The sequence below is a fragment of the Oreochromis aureus genome, linkage group 8 (assembly GCF_013358895.1).
Source record: "Oreochromis aureus strain Israel breed Guangdong linkage group 8, ZZ_aureus, whole genome shotgun sequence".
NCBI lineage: Eukaryota > Metazoa > Chordata > Actinopteri > Cichliformes > Cichlidae > Oreochromis > Oreochromis aureus.
In genome coordinates this window covers 1688948-1704933 of record NC_052949.1, presented here as the reverse complement: position 1 = coordinate 1704933, position 15986 = coordinate 1688948, and the positions used below count along the sequence as shown (strand labels likewise).

The 15986-nt window shown below is 46.5% G+C and overlaps 1 protein-coding gene across 2 annotated transcripts; it reads left to right on the top strand.

Annotated features, from left to right (window-relative positions):
- The first annotated feature begins 1483 nt into the window (after positions 1 to 1483).
- Positions 1484 to 15364, top strand: hlfb (HLF transcription factor, PAR bZIP family member b). 2 transcript variants are annotated; one of them, XM_031733727.2, is made up of 4 exons: positions 1484 to 1864; positions 4191 to 4547; positions 11410 to 11624; positions 12793 to 15364. In XM_031733727.2, exons 1-4 carry the CDS (start codon positions 1732 to 1734, stop codon positions 13009 to 13011), a joined length of 924 nt encoding a protein of 307 aa, XP_031589587.1. In that variant the 5' UTR covers positions 1484 to 1731; the 3' UTR covers positions 13012 to 15364. The 2 variants fall into 2 exon arrangements, with proteins under 2 accessions (XP_031589587.1, XP_031589588.1); XM_031733728.2 differs by having other exon boundaries at positions 1490 to 1864; positions 12796 to 15364.
- The last annotated feature ends 622 nt before the right edge of the window (positions 15365 to 15986 follow it).

Sequence of the window (15986 nt, the reverse complement as noted above, 5' to 3'; positions counted from 1 at the left end):
CTGAACCAATCAGTGCCGAGCCCTGAGCGACCCTTATTCTCCAGACACCCCACAGTCACATATATCACTGAAGCTCATTACATGTTTGCAGGTTTGAGCCTGGAGACGTTTCTCTCGCTGAAACGTTTCATCTGACATTTTTAATGTTTTAAACTCTGTCTGCTTCCTCGTTTCCTTCCTCCCTCCCTCCTCTTGTCTCCTCCTCGGGCTGCGTTTGTTTTTCTCTGTCTGAAGCACGCCAGGTTCCATGTGACCGGGCCGCAGAGGGGCGGGGAGGAGGGGGAGGAGAGCGGGACACAGCAGCCTCTCATTGGACAAAAGTAGGTCAAGCCGGCCCACTCATGTGACCCAGCATACCTCTGCAGGCTGTGTGTGTGTGTGTGTGTGTGTGAAATTTAAAGGAAGCAGATGTCATAAAAATAAAAACAGCCTGAATGAAGTTTCAGAGCTAAAATGTCAGCATGTCTGCAGATCACGAAAGTTTAACTGCTGAGAGCAGAGAGAAGTTTAAAACTCCACCAGAGACAGAAACACTTTCAGGGTTTGGTTGTTCCTGGAAGTTTCTGGATGTTTAGTCTGCAGATCAGAAACATGAAAGGATGATCCAAACGCAGCTCGCTCAGAATGAGCGTTAACGGAAGGAAACAGACAGAAGTGCTGCCCACCTGAGCCCGACTCAGGGATGACTCGGAGCAGGTGAAGTCAAAGACGGGAAAATAAAACAGGAAGTAAAGTGAAGAAGGAAACACTGAGCAAAACAAGAACCAGACCAATAAACAAGAATCCACACTGATCGCACAGAGCCGTGTCCACCTGTAACAGAGGCGGAGTCAGGCGCTGTGTGGGTGGTCCTCGCTCCTCTGTAACAACATGTGTTTGCCCAATTTATGCCGCAGCGGGAAATCAACGTTTAAACTTACGACGCCACCACAAACGGCTCCTAACACCACGCCATGACCTTCCTCGCCATTTGGCATTGTTGCGGGTCCACCTGACCCATAGTGCATTTAACGTGAGGTGGAAGCGTTAGAAGCATTTGTGGTTAGGTCTGAAGTTTAAACGTAGATTTCCCAATGAGGCATAACTCACGCACTATGATTAGCCACGCAGTGGTCGGCTGGATGTCGCCGTGCTGTCGGCGACCACAAAATAAGAGGAAAACGATTACATCAGCAGGACTTCAGGGTTTCACTTCTCTTAAACCTACAGGGAGCCTTGTAGCTGCTGACAGATCAGACAGTGAGCTGCTTTCAGCCAAAGTCCTCAGGTGAACCTCAGCTCTGACTCCGCCCTCTTTTTTTCACCTTCAGAGCAAAAACTTTGATTCCAGAAAATGAAAGAATTTGTTCCGGAGATGTTTTACTTCACTTCCAGCAGGGAAAACATTCTCAACATGAAGGTGTTGGTGCGCAGGAAGCATGCGCAGAGCGCTCAGCAAAGGTGTGTGTGTGTGAGAGAGAGAGAGAGAGAGAGACAGAGGGGGGCGGAGTTATGGCTCCAGCTTTGACGTCAGCAGTCCTCCGTTCTCACACATGGGCTCGGTGCTCGGTCCGCAGCCCGGTCAGGCACCGCCGCACGCGCCCGCAGCAGGTCGTGTGTTGAGAGCAGCAGCTTTTATTCTGAAAAGATTTCTTTCCGCGTAGATGTGAGGCCACAGCGCGAGGACAGCGCTCACCTTCCCGTGTCACACCTGCGGCTCTGCTCGGCTCGTTTCCCCGAACTGAAGTCCCGATGCAAGGAGGCGTGATAGAGAAGATGTCCCGACACCCCGGCCCGCTCAGCCCGGGCTTCGTGCCCACGGCCACGCACGGAGTGCTCAAGTCTCTGCTGGAGAACCCGGTGAAGCTGCCGCTGCAGCACGAAGGTGAAGTGTGTGTGTGTGTGTGTGTGTGTGTGTGTGTGTGTGTGTGTGTCAGCAGCAAAGTTTCCACAGCAGGAGGAGAGAGAAGAGTCCGTATCTGCGGAGTCACACACGCACCGTGACAAACAAACACCTGCAAACACACCTCTGACTGTGTGTGTGCAGGTGTGTGTGGCATTGTTTGAACTTGAGGTGTGTTTCAGACTCGCTTCTCACGCAGAGCCGTCAGCAGTACGCAAACACGGAGTTCACAAGTGCAATTTCCCCGCGAGGAACCGGGGACGCTTCTGCCAACCAGACTCCGTGTCATTTTTGGAGGATTTTAGAAAAGTGGCCCCGTGCTGCGCCCAGCTGTGAACTTCTGTTTTTCATGTTGCATAACGAGCGTCTGAATGTTACCCGGCTCGGGCTGATCGTTCGTAAGTCGAAGAGTGATCGGAAAATATCGATATTCTTCTTCAGATGCTTCTTTTCTGCTGCCCGAAAGTCAAATATGTGAACGCGCCGTGAGACACGTGAAAGTCTCCTGTCACTGCACACAGGTCCTGTTCTTCTGGTCTGCGCGTGACGTGTAAACATGTTTATGAGCTTGTAACATCAGGTGTGGACATGCGCTCCGATCAGTAAAGGGTGATTCTTAAGCACGGCCTGTGACGGCTTCATTTTCCTTTAAATGACGTCATGACCTCCAAGTTTACCTGACACTGTTATAATTCCGATTAGAATCCATGTTGGAAGCATTCTTTAAAATAAACGCACAGAAGAAAATATTCCAGAGCTCAGTTTTCTTGTTTATTCACATCTCAGATGTTTTAGTAAGTTCTTACTGAAGCTCAGGTAAGGAGTCACCTGTGTGTGCTCTTCCTGATGGACTCTGTTGGGTTTGGGTGAGTCGGTGTCTGTGACTGGGCTTTATCCATCCTGTCGGTTAATAACAAAGCCTTTATTGAGAGCGTTGTTCCGGTGGTGCAGCTGCTGCTTCAGGCCGTCAGAGTTCTTGGAGGTTTGAGGCCGTCGTCTCGCCCGTGTTTGGTTTCTTGTGGTCACGCTGAACGTTCCTGACCTCGGCAGTCTGAGGCTGCTAAACAAGTTTTTACTCTGGAGTCGTCGTTGCGAGGGCGATGAAGTAAGTACAGCTTCCCCGTCATTATATCTGCATCACTTTGTCCTGTTTGGAGGTTTTTTTAAATGAGGTCAAAGACCTGAAACGCCACGAACAATGACTCAGATTTCTACTTTTTCATTTGACGTTCACATGAAAAAAAGCTCTCAAAGGTCTTTGAGGGATTTTTGGGTGAATCCCAGGTGTTCATGCCAAAGGTGTGCAGTCATTTTATCCCCTCGAAACAGTTTCTTTGTTCAGATGCCTAAAAACACATAATTGCCTTTCCATGTTTTATTATGCTGAGTTAACCTGATGCACAGTGAGCTGTAACTCTCTGACCTCAGTGAGTGTAACTTTAGTAAAAGTGGTTCCACACCAGCCTCTGAAGTGTTCTTCCTATGGGCAGGGTGCTGATGCCAGGGTGGTGGACGGGTCAACAAAGCTCTGTGACATTTGATGAGGACTTCCTTGTAATTCAGACAAAGCAGTTCTTATGTTCAAACCTAACCAAACCTTCACCATGGTTTGTGGTAAATAAGGCGAGAGTCATGTGAGCAGCAGGAAAACATCCTGAAACGGGAGATTAGAAAATGTTCAGATACAATCGGCTGCGATCGAGCTGAAAGAAGAGTCAGTGAGTTCAGCTTCAGCTTCCTGTCATAGCAAACTCAGATGTGTTTGACGGTTCTCAATCAGAGAGCTTTAAGGGTGGAAGTCCAAGCAGCAGCTACCAGCTCACAGAGATTAACCCAAAATATCTTTTTATAGATCCACTGAACACCTTCACAGAGTGACTAATGCTGATCTGAACAAATTCTGAGAGCAGCAGTTGCTCTTCGTATTTATAGTCCTCTACAAAGTCTCGATCTGCCCCTCGTTTCTTTGTATTTAACAGAATATGAGGAGCAGGTTTATTGAAACATGTGCAAACACACTGAAATACAGCACTAAAGCAGAGTTTGTTGAACTCCAGCTTCTCCTCACTCCTCTGAGCAGCTGTCTGTCATCTCTGTGAGGATCTCCAGGCTTCTAGAAGAACATCAAAGTTCTCCTTTGGATGTTCTTCTGTGCAGCTCTCTGTAGGACGATCCCACAGTTCTCTCCTGGTGCTTTCTTTTGCCTCTGGACTGATTTTAGTGCAGGCGTTTGCACTGTACCGTAAACCTTTAAAAGTTGTTTTTCTGCACACTGTCACTGATTCATTCTCTCCATGTTCTTGTGCAGCTTTCAGCAAAGAGCAGGAGAAGGAGAAAAACCTAGAAGAAGAGCGCAGCGCCCCCCAGTCGGCCTTCCTGGGCCCCACGCTGTGGGACAAAACCCTCCCCTACGATGGAGACACCTTTCAGCTGGAGTACATGGACCTGGAGGAGTTTCTGTCTGAGAACGGGATCCCCTCCAGCCCCTCCCATCACCACCACAACCACCACCCACCACACGCTCCGCCACGCCAGCCGCCAATCATGGCACCAGCCCCACCCACACCAGCACCCTCAGTGATTGACCTTAGCAACCACGCCTCCACCTCTGTGCACACGACTGTCGTCTCCCCGAACTGCCTGCACGGCAGCCCGGCAGCAGCAGGTAACACCAGCAACCTGGTTTTATTAACTGTATGACTTTGTGTATGTTTTTAACACTTGCAGCTGTTCAAATGAATCACTTTGGTTACTTCAGAGTATTACCTGGTGCAGGTAAAGCACAGTGTCATCAGCATAGCAGTGAGTTATGGGAATTTAAACCAGGAATAATGCAGAGCCCAGTATGGATCCTTGAAGGACTCCAAAAAAGTTATATTTATATTTTTGTGGATATCCAGCAGGGGATGAATAAAGTATCTATCTGGAGGATAATAAACTGTTTACAAAGACTGAAAAACCATCATAAGGTAAGAATGTAACCAGGCCAGTGCTGAAGAATCACAGCGGCACATTTAGACTCTTTAGATTATCCTGAACTGTTTTTTTTTCCCTCTTATATAAAAGTGTCATCAGCATTAAAGTGCAGTTTCTGGATGTTTTTTAAAAGTTATATATGAGATATTTAAAAGAAATAGTTATCAATCCTGGGACGCCTCTTTGAAGAAGGCCGCTAGAAATATCATACAGAGGAAGACCAGCCCAGTACAAACATAACGTCACATGTTTGAACTCTCATACAATACGTAGCTTTTAATTCCAACTACAATGAGACTGTGATACGAGATGATAATAACTTAATAACTTGTTTTGTTCTGGGATTGTTTGCCAGTTTGATGTTTATATGACACATTTTAATTCTTTGATGTGTAAAATGTGAAGATTCTAGAAACGATCTCCACAGCTCAAGTGTTGTAGCTTGTGTCGGTCAACCATCAGTTCCAAAGAAGGGAGCTAACGTTTCACTTCAGCTCCAGTCATGAAGAAAGAGCTGAGATCTGTCAAACCACACAAATGTTCATGGAAACCACCAAACCAGTCCAATCTAGAGTTAACATGTAGAAATGATCACATGATCCTGAACAGGCTGAGATGGTGAAAACAGCAGCAGAACAAAGACCCAGGCTACCGTCGCTGAGCCGCTCCTTCTCCGTCTCGCACTGAAAACAAATGAAAGGCGTTTGTCCCTTTGAGACGGCAGGTGTCCTCGACCACGGGGCGGGGTCGCTCTTTGTTGAGGAAATGTGAGACTTCACTGGCACTTTGCAGCCGAGGAGCATGAATGAGCTTAAATTAGACCAAGTCGTGCTGGTGATGCTCTCTTCTTCTTCTTCTTCTTCTTTGATTTTGGAACCAAAACGTCTTACAACACTTTGTCTTTTAAAGTCATTTAAAATGATTAAAAATTCTCCAGTGGATGTTTTGTGTGTTCCACTCGGGCCAGAGAACGTCACTTGATGCTGAACATAAAGGTTTGATTACAATCTGAACCGAGTGGAGGGAAAAATCCTGACACGTTTCCAGGAACGGCTGCAAAGTTAGGAGGAAAAACGTCTCTGACATTTAGGATGAACTGAGATTTGCATGAAAAAAAACTTTGTAAGTTCCCAGATTCAGGAGAAATAATCAGTAATCAAAGAGCAGACGAGCGTTTGATGCTTCGAAATCACAAAGACTCTCCCAGCAGCATCAACATAACTGAGTTTATTAACTTTTATTTCACTGAATTTAGAGACTGATCAAATTTACTGCACCCAGTATGTGTGTGTGTGTCTGTGTGTGTGTGTGAGAATGTAAACACACACACACACACACACACACACACACACACACACACACACGCAGGGTCGCATGTCTGTGCTTGCTGTCAGAGGCGCTTGTTTTCTTGAAGAGGAACTGTCTGTCCTCGCAGCAGGAATCTTTTGAGTTTTCCTCGTGAGCGAATTCTCTCACCTGTGAGGTCACATGTGACCTCTCGACCAAACACACCTGAGCTCTTCTCACCTTTGCGCGGCCGCCCACCTGATGACCCAACCAGTGTTTTTGTTTTTTCTCTGCCTTGGCGATGAGGACGGTCTGCGGGATCTGAACTTTGCCCTCTTCCCGCGCTGTGTTTTTCTCTGTGGTGAAAGGCAGAATTGGCGAGGAGGCATCAGGAGCAAAGGAGACGAGAACAGCGTGGAAATGACAAACATGTGACCCGCCAGCGCCCGCACGGTTTGAGTTTCCGCTCAAGTGGAAAAAGAAGACGTGTGAGACTGTTCACGCCAAAACACGCCAGCATAAACAGCTGGCAGCGCTGACGACGCCGGCTCGTAAAGTTTGACTCTTTGCTGCACCCCGCAGCTTCTCCTCGGCCGGCGCTAATCTGCCACTCTGTCTAAAAATAGCAGCGTAATCTGTGGCATAATCTGGCATATTTGTATTCCCGCTCGGCCTCGTGACTGCGCAGCAGATAAGGAAGCAGGAACCAGCAGGGTCACGCAGGGTTCAGTGGAAAACAAACAGGGAGGGGGAGGAGCAGTGCAAACATCCTCCTCCTGCTCGTCGGGTGGAGTCGCCTCAGAGCTTTGACCTGCAGCTGCTGCCGAGCGTTTCAGAAATCATCCGAGAACTTTCAGTTTCACTAAAATCCCCCCAGCCTTCATCTGCCGTCCAGACAAACATGTTTTAGCTTTTAAAGGACAAAAGAAGCCAAAAAGCAGAAAGTGTGTAATCTGGACCCGAGCAAAGGCTCAGCTGGAGTCTTTGTTTGAACGCACAGACACACGGAGCGCAGCGGCGTGCAGCCTCTGACAAACCCTCCACCATGAGGGCAGACGCCATCTGACGGCTCCAAACCCCGGAGGAGAAACCACCGAGGCTCTCTCAGATCGTCCCAAATTATAGTCGCGTGTTAAACAATCTCACTGTTCTTCTCTGTGGGAGTTTAAACACAGAGTTACCTTCAGGCTTCAGCGCAGCCCGGCGAGGATTCACCGCCACAGTCTGAAAATAAAACGTTGTTGGTGTTTATTTTCAGCCCTCACTGTTAGAAAGGAGCTGCTGTGAGGTTACTGTACTGACAGACCGTCTGTGGAGGGCGGGGTTACCAGCTAACTTTACCCTCCATCCTCTGTTACTACAGTGACCTCACAGCAGGTCACATGATGTCATTTAAAAGGCTCCAACAACACAAACATGGTCCAGTGCAGGGGCCTGTTCTTCGTACCTCGCTAAGTAAGTTAGCCGGATTTGAATGTTGACGATTTCGCGTGATCTTGGATCGTTCGGTTCTCCGAAGCTCATCTGGGACTTGCTGTCATAGCAACAGATCCGTAAGCGTAAACCTGCTCGGGAGCAGGTTTACTTTATGTAAACAGGATTAGATCGCGGCCTCTCAGGTATGTCCGCTGCAGTTATATGAAAGCAAGAGCGACATTTCTCCACTGTTTTACCATAAATAAATATTGGCAATGTAACTAAAGATAATGTATGTGATTCTTTTATTGATTTCATACAGATACATACAGGTCATTTCCGAAAAAAAGGGAAATGTACTATTAATCATTCTATTACATGTAGTAGATCATGTCAGATGTAATTCATATTTTAGAGTAGTAATAGTAAATTACTACGTGCAATCAAGATGAGAGACCACGACTATAAAAGCGAAGGTGGATTTGGGAAGTCTGTCGCAGCCATGTCCTGTCCGTTTGTGCGCGCGAGCAAGGAAGGTGCAAGATTGATAAGGAGAGTTTACAGAATTTAGCGTATATTGCGGGATAGACGGGATCCTTTAGCTCAGCGCGACGGTGTGCTCATAGAGATATCGATTCTCCCGTGAGGGTATTATTTACTCTCTCTCTCTCTCTCTCTCTCTCTCTCTCTCTCTCTCTCTCTCTCTCTCTCTCTATATATATATATATATATATATATATATATATATATATATATATATATATATATATATATATATACTATACTACTGTACTGTATATACTTACTCCCGACTTACTGTGCATGCTTCAGTCACCCCTTGCATGGGAACAGGTAAAAGTGATGGAGTGTTATGTCAAACTACACACAAAAAAAACCACAATGTCAATAAATGTCACAGTACAAAAGGGGTGTGACGAGGGGTGCAGGACCACCACCTGTCTTTATTTGCTCTGCCCTTTTCTTGGTTGCTGTTATAAACAACCAAACAGATTATTTCAGGGTCTCTTGTCATAGACTAAAAGCAATATAAGTGATAAATATTACCATTCTGTGGAATATTCTTATATTTCACTTTTACGTTTTCCCATGTTCTAGTGGGTCCTGTTGTGGCTCTAATGTGAAAGAGGATATGATGTAATATAATATAATGTGGAATAAAATAATATCACATGATATAATGTAATATCATGGATCACTTACGAGTTTAATTTGTCAGCAACTTTCTGCCAGCCCTCTCTCCTTGCTTTTGCAGCCTTTGCAGTGTTCCCCTGCGTTTTAATTAAACTCTGAAACTCCTGATATCCCTCAATCAAGAGTTCTTGGTCTGCTGCCGTGAAATACTGAGCGCACTCCTTCGACATCTTCGCCGACCAATCACAGGGTTGCCGATCAATGTTTCTACTATCGATGCGTAGCCCCTTTTAAGCCACCCAGTGATCTCAGATTACTTCATCCAGCTATACTAATCGTCAACAACAGGTGTGTTCGGAGAACCGGATTAGCGAGCTCAAAGTTAGCGCGATGATTTGATCTTGGATGTGTCATTTGATCTTGGATGTAGTAAGCGAGGTACGAAGAACAGGCCCCAGGTGAAGCTAACAGACAGCTAGCACCTACAGCCACCTGTGGCACCATCCACCTGTCAGTCAAAGAAGCCACGCCCCTAATAATGCAAACTTTACAGGTGAGGTATATAACACAGGTGTTATGAGAGATGAAATTATATGCTCACTGCTGCCTCTGCTGGACGTCAGAGGAAGTGCAGGTTTGGTTGTCCTGTTATAACGGCGGGTGAAAGGCGGCGGCCTCGGAGTAAATTGATCCCATCCATGTGATGCGTTAATCAAACTGTCAACAGAGCAGCTACGGAGGCGTGGAGGGCGTGTCTGTGGGAACATCAGGAACCGCGACCCAGCAGCTCGCGCACGTGTCAGCGTCACCTTTGAGGCAGTGATCCCCCCCACCCCACCCCACCCCCCGCAGCAGCTGCTCTTTGGGGCTGTTTGGCTGATTAAAGCTCGCTGGAGCCGCCGCTCGCTTTCAATGTAATCAGAGCGATGTGAGCAAGCGCACGTACACCGACTGACGAGGATCACCCAAACGCCGGCTTCATTTCTGTAAGTGTCTGTGCAGGATGCCCCCCCACCCCCACCCCCCGTCGTGGCGCTTAAAGAAGCACGGAGGGCTGCACGTGACATCAGACCACCTGTCTGAGCCAGGTGTGATCCTGTCAGCAGGTGAGACACTCCACAGCTGAAAAACAGGTCAAATGTGGAGGCGGGAGTCAGAGCATCGGATAAGTCCGGCTCTGCTCTATGGTCAAACACACACACACACACACACACACGCACACACACACACACACACACACACACACACACACACACACACACACACACACACACACACACACACACACACACACTGTGACCAGCTGGAGAGGAAAAACAAACAGCCTCTTTCAAGAAGTGCTGCTGAGGCAAGTGGGTTGGCGGTGGGGGGTGTTGGACCTTCACTCGTGGCGGCGTTGAGGCGCCGCCGCTACGTTAATCAAACCGTCAGATCTTCAGAAAATGGCGGCTCAGTGTTGGCGGCTGTTGCACGAGCGCGCCGGGTTTCTTGATCCCGAGCTGTGAGGTTCTCTCTGCTTAACAGAAGTTTGTTAGCAGCAGAAAAAAATACCAAGAAAAGATGAAAAGCTGTGTGACAGATCCACAGTGGGTTTGTCTGAGGCGTGGAGGTTTTTGAGATGTTAAAAGTTTCACTTTAAAACACTGAAGCTAAACTTGCTGCATTCAGTGACAACAACAAACAGCTGAGGATCAGCTTTTAAAACCACAAACTCAGAATGAAAAGTTCTTAATTTAATGAGATTACATCTGAGTTCATGTTGGAAAAAGTAAAATAGTTTTAATCTCTGTTCTGTAATCTCTCTTTTTAAAATCCCAACTTTTTACACACATTTTACTCCTTTCTGTGGCATAAACAGGCTTCCGTACAGACGGGTGATAACATTATTATTTTTCTTCACCTGTGAGTAAGAATGAGCTTTTGTTAGCGTGTTAATGAAGCCGAGCAGGACTTCAGGCGCTGCTCTGTTGAGGTTTCTGGATGAAGCTGTGGAAAAGGAAGAAAAGGAAACTGAAGGAGCTCCAACCTGCTGAACATTTTTATCACAGCGGCACAAACGTCGGATAAAAGAAGAAGAAAGAGCCGAGGAGGCTGATCACTCTGAGGTCTTCCTCCATCCTCTGCACTCGGCTCCTCATCAAAGAGAGCTCACTGTTATACATTCTCATTTTTTCCTATTTTCACCGGGTTAGTGGGCCCACGTTTCGTGGCTCCTCTGCTCGCCCACAGAGCGTGAAGCAGACAGCGAGGCGATTATCAAATCACGGCTGAGCATCAGAGACTGAAACGCATCAGAGCCGCTCGCACTGACCACGAAACACATCGAGCCTCATTTTTATGGTGAAATATTTCCTGCCTGTCCCTGCAGCATACTCGCTCCCTGGTGGTTTGTCCCCACCTGGTGGCCACAGCTCGCCACTGCAGCTCAGAATCCTGAACAGACATAAACACACGTTTATGAGTTGTCTCTGTTTTATCGTAAAGAGTAGCTACAGCTGCATCTTCACACCATTTCACTCATTCAGGCTGTTTTACCTGCAGCTGGTGGCTTTAGGCCCCGCCCACATCAGATAAGAAAGTGAGTTATATTTAGAACCTTTGCCTCTCGTTATCTGCAGCTGTCTGCCGTGTCTCCCTCGGTGTTACTCGTTAGTCACATGACCCCCAGTCTGAACCATCCTCTGTTTCTCTTTCAGGCCTCCCAAACTCCCGAAACACTCCCAGCCCCATCGATCCAGACTCCATCCAGGTCCCCGTCAGCTACGAGCCAGACCCGGCTGACCTGGCTCTGTCCAGCGTCCCGGGTCAGGAGATCTTCGACCCGCGCAGGCGCAAGTTCTCGGCCGAGGAGCTGAAACCGCAGCCGATGATCAAGAAGGCTCGAAAGGTCTTCATCCCGGACGAAATGAAGGTAACTTGAAGTTGGTTCTGTCCTGATGAGCAGCTCAGATTTTGCTGTAGTTCACAGTCTGACCTGAGGGTGGCGGTGTTCAGAGGGGGTTAAATGCGCAGCAGAAGTTCAGCATGAATGAAAAGGTTTTATCGTCAGAACGCTTCAGTTATATGATTATGTGGAATCGGTTACATGAGACGAAGCGCCTCAGGTCAGAGTTCAGGTATTTGAGTGAAGCAGCAGAGAAACTCCTCCTCCGGCTCTCCTGGATGTGATGTGAGCGCCTGCAGGCCGGCAGATCCATTAGGGCTGATTAGTCGGCGCGGCTTAAAGCTGCACAGCATGCTGGGAGAGAACGAGCTGGCTTCTTGCTCTCCTATTGGCTGGCGAGGGGTCTCGGGGTTAAGAGGCTTATGTTAGAGTGAATGAGGGAGCGGAGACGTTGCTGTGAGGTCAGGCTCAGAGGATTTGGCTTTTAATTTGTTCAAATGAAAGACGGCTCTGTGTGCGAGCGCAGGAGGAAACGTGCGCGGCGTTTATTCATCCACACTCGGTCCTTCAAACAGACACGAGGACTCAGGACGTCTTCACCTTTTATTCAGATAAGCACACAAAACTCACCTCATGCTTTCTGTACTCACGACCTTTGAGACGTGATCAGAGTCAGAGAGGCTGAGATGGTTTGCACATGTGCAGATGAGGCTGTGCTGGATGAAGGATGCTCAGAGAGGATTCATGGATGCAGGATTGGAGTGGGATGGAGGCAGGTCATTACAGTTTAGCACATGGTTTGATTTGAAGAATTTTAGGGGTTTTATTTCTTGTGAGTTTCTGCAACAACAACATGTAGATAAAACCTGTTTCTCTTCACGTTGTACCACAACATCAATCCAGTGTCATTGAAGCAGCTCTTTATACAGCAAAGTAAACCCCGACAATCTGATGACCCCCTATGAGCGAGTACTCGGCGACAGCGGGAAGGAAAAACTCCCTTTTAACAGGAAGAAGCCTCCAGCAGCACCAGGCTCAGGGAGGGGCGGGGGTTGGGGGTGAGGGGAGGTTCAGGGAGGCAAAATTTGAACGTGCTAAAAAGCCGATTGTTATTTTTATCAATCAGTAAATATATCGTAGCTGTTCTTCCATCTTTCTCTGAAGTAATCCTTCCGTTTTTCCGCTCTTCTTCGAGCAGGATGACAAATACTGGGCCCGGCGCAGGAAGAACAACTTGGCTGCTAAGCGCTCCCGGGACGCCCGGCGCCTCAAGGAGAACCAGATCGCCATCCGGGCCAGCTTCCTGGAGAAGGAAAACTCGGCTCTGAGGCAGGAAGTGGCCGACCTGCGGAAAGAGCTCAGCCGCACCAAGAACATCCTCGCCAAGTACGAGGCCCAGCACGGGCCGCTGTGAGGGAGCGGGACACACACACATGTACAGAGTTCACACACACACCGCCAGCCAGCTCGTCTCACGGCTCCGAAGGGCTCGACTTACGGCAGGTTAGTCTGTGGACCAATCAGATCACAAACACAGAGGACACGCCTCCTCTCTGATTTTGATTCTGCCTCAAAACGTTCAGTTTTAAAACGTGTTCGCTGGGGACTACTTTCAGCGGCGGATTAATCCACACTGGTGCTGTAAAATGACACACGATGCAACTCATTTATAGTTTTGTTTTTTTTCATGTGCGTTGGCTTCACATGACTTCCTGTTTGAGTCGAGCCCGTCACTCGGAGCTCTTACACACGCACACCTGTCACACACCTGTCGGGGCGTGTCTTCAGCCCTGTGAACTCTTCTCATGGACTCCACTAACACTCACCTGACCTCTGACCCCTGCTCTCCCAGTGTCTGGCACTTTAAAGCTCCCCCCCCCCACAGGTGTGAACACACCTGTAAATGAATGTGTACCGCCTCCTGCCTCTCAGCTCCTGCTCTCTGTTGGTTTTTCTGTCGGGCCCTTTGAGGCCCCGCCCGGCCCTCAGCGCTGTTTCACATTCACACTAACTTTAACCTGACTTCTCTTTTTTAACAAGTGCCCAAAATGCCAAAAGTTTTATAGCAACCTCCAGGAAATGTTTTTATATTTGTCAGGATAATCCGACGTAAACGTCTTCAGGGAGTTCAGACAGGAAGCCAACGGGTGGGTGTGTTTTTGGAGCCCCCTGGTGGACGAGGGGTGCTCAGCAGCCGGTCTGATCACTTTAAAGGGTCTGGCTGCAGGTTTTGACCTTTGACCTTCACTTTAGCATGTTCATGTTTGTGTTCAATAGGAAAGCTGCTTCAGGTTTAGAAGTAAAAACAAACAAGCGCTGTAGAAATGCGAGCACCGGCATAAGGACGGTCGCTTCAGACGGCGTTCTCTGTTTCTCTGAGCGCTCCGCCAATGAAAAACAAGCAAGATTAAAGAGATAAAATGCACTTAAATTTATCTTAAAACAATAAAAAAACAAATTAAGAACAAGCTTTAAGAAAATGGCTCGAATGAGAAGAAACTTTAAAGAAGTACAAACTAACCTGAAATCAGAGTGCTCCTTCCTGTGCTGATCGAGACGTTCTTCATCGCCACAGTCTTCACATCCTGGTTCAGTAAATGTTTGGAAAGGTTGATTCCATAAAAAGGAGAGATCTTTTCTGACGTGCAGCATCATCTTCGTCTCTTCTCTTTCTGTTTCTTCAAGTAAAATCTAATTCGGCGTGTTTCCAGGCTTCGCCTCGCACTGTCACTTATTTCGGGTAAATGTGGGAAGATGGAGGTGAGCGTGGGGGTTTCTGCAGCGACAGTCCTGCTTCTCATCTTCACCATCATCACCTACACATATTACTTCTTTCTTATTTTCTTTTTTGTGCGCGTCTTTACAACGTGTTCAAACCAAGCCGCGCTGACAGCTGATTAATGCTCAGCTGTCATGTTTTTGTCTTTCTGTGAAAGTTTGAATTTGTTTTGGAGCAAATTTAAAAATGTAATTATGTTAGCACACCTGCTGTCGCTTTACTCTTCAGGTACTTCATCGTTAAAAAAAAAAAAGTACCTCTTCTGCTCGTTTCCACCTGCTATATTTTTATTCTTGGAGCTTTAATAATCTTTAAACATGTTCACTTTAAAGAGAGATTTTGGAAACTCGCTCCGTTTGAGTGCAATAGACGTTTCTTTCAGGCGTGAACTTTGACTTTTGTTTCCCACGTAGCTCAGCGACGCCCCCCGGTGGCCGAGTGAGACATGAATGTATATTTGGGAGCGTGGTGTCGTCTTATACTGTGGGGTCACTTTACTCTTTACTACAGACCAAAAGACTACAGTGTATACAGGATATATTGATATACATGACAGGGTTTAATGTTTATACAGAGTTGTTCTTGTTTTGTACAGTCTGTTTTCCTATGTAGATATTTCCCGTGTATTTTGGAAATCCTTTCATAAATCTGAAGCGTATATATATCACACATATATATTATTAGAGTGGCGTGCCCGGCCGGGGCGTGCGATGCATGGGCATTAACCTACCAGCCTCATTTCACGTCTCACCCTTTTCTCCCCCACCCTCAGCACACCTGGGCAGGTTCCTTTAGTTTCATGGCTGTATTTGGCCCAGAGGAATGTAACCCCCCCCCACATGAAGCCCTCTTTTCTTGTCTTTTTTTTGTATTCTTCCTTTTTATCGTTTGCTGTGGTTTCTCCTTCTGCCTCCTGCTGTTTGATTCTCCTGTAACTGTCCTTGATTCTGTTTCTCATGATCAAAATAATAAATACAAGTTTAAATACCGTCCTTGTCGAGCTTCTTTTGTCCCCCTCTGCAGTCACAGGTGCAGAAACCAGGTGAACGATCGGGCCAGTTGATCAGGTCCAGCTTATATCCTGCCATCTTTGTCATCTCTCTGTGCTGCTCTCTGCCTCCGTCTCTTTCAAAATAAAAGCTAAAGTGAATCCTTAAAAAAGTCAGTAAACATAAATAAAAAAATGAATAAATAAGAGTTTAACAAACATAATGGAGACGTAATAAGAAAATTATGAGAAAAAATATACAAACTGAAAAATTTAAATAATTTATAAACAGAGAAACAATAAATAAGGGTAACAATAAATTTTAAATAAAAAAAATAAAGTTACTAATATAAAAAATAATGGATTAAAGTAAATTTTAAAAATGTAAGTAAAATTGTTGAGAATGCTTAAAGTTTGAATACAATTAATAATGAAATTGACTGGATACAAATGTTAATGTTACATGTTTTAAATGGAAATTATTGAAGGGAAATTATAAATAATGACAAAAAAGTAAATCTGTGTTTAAATATGAGAATTTCACTTTATTTTCTACAGAGTGAAACTTTTGTTTTTAACTTTATTTATTTTTAATATTTATATATGTATTGTTTATTTTGGC

Bases quoted from the DNA above. Each gene is read 5' to 3' on its own strand.
- hlfb (XM_031733727.2), top strand. From the start codon at position 1,732: ATGCAAGGAGGCGTGATAGAGAAGATGTCCCGACACCCCGGCCCGCTC. The intron at 1,865-4,190 runs GTGAAGTGTGTG...GTTCTTGTGCAG, and splicing joins GCTGCCGCTGCAGCACGAAG to CTTTCAGCAAAGAGCAGGAG. The intron at 11,625-12,792 runs GTAACTTGAAGT...CTCTTCTTCGAG, and splicing joins TCATCCCGGACGAAATGAAG to CAGGATGACAAATACTGGGC.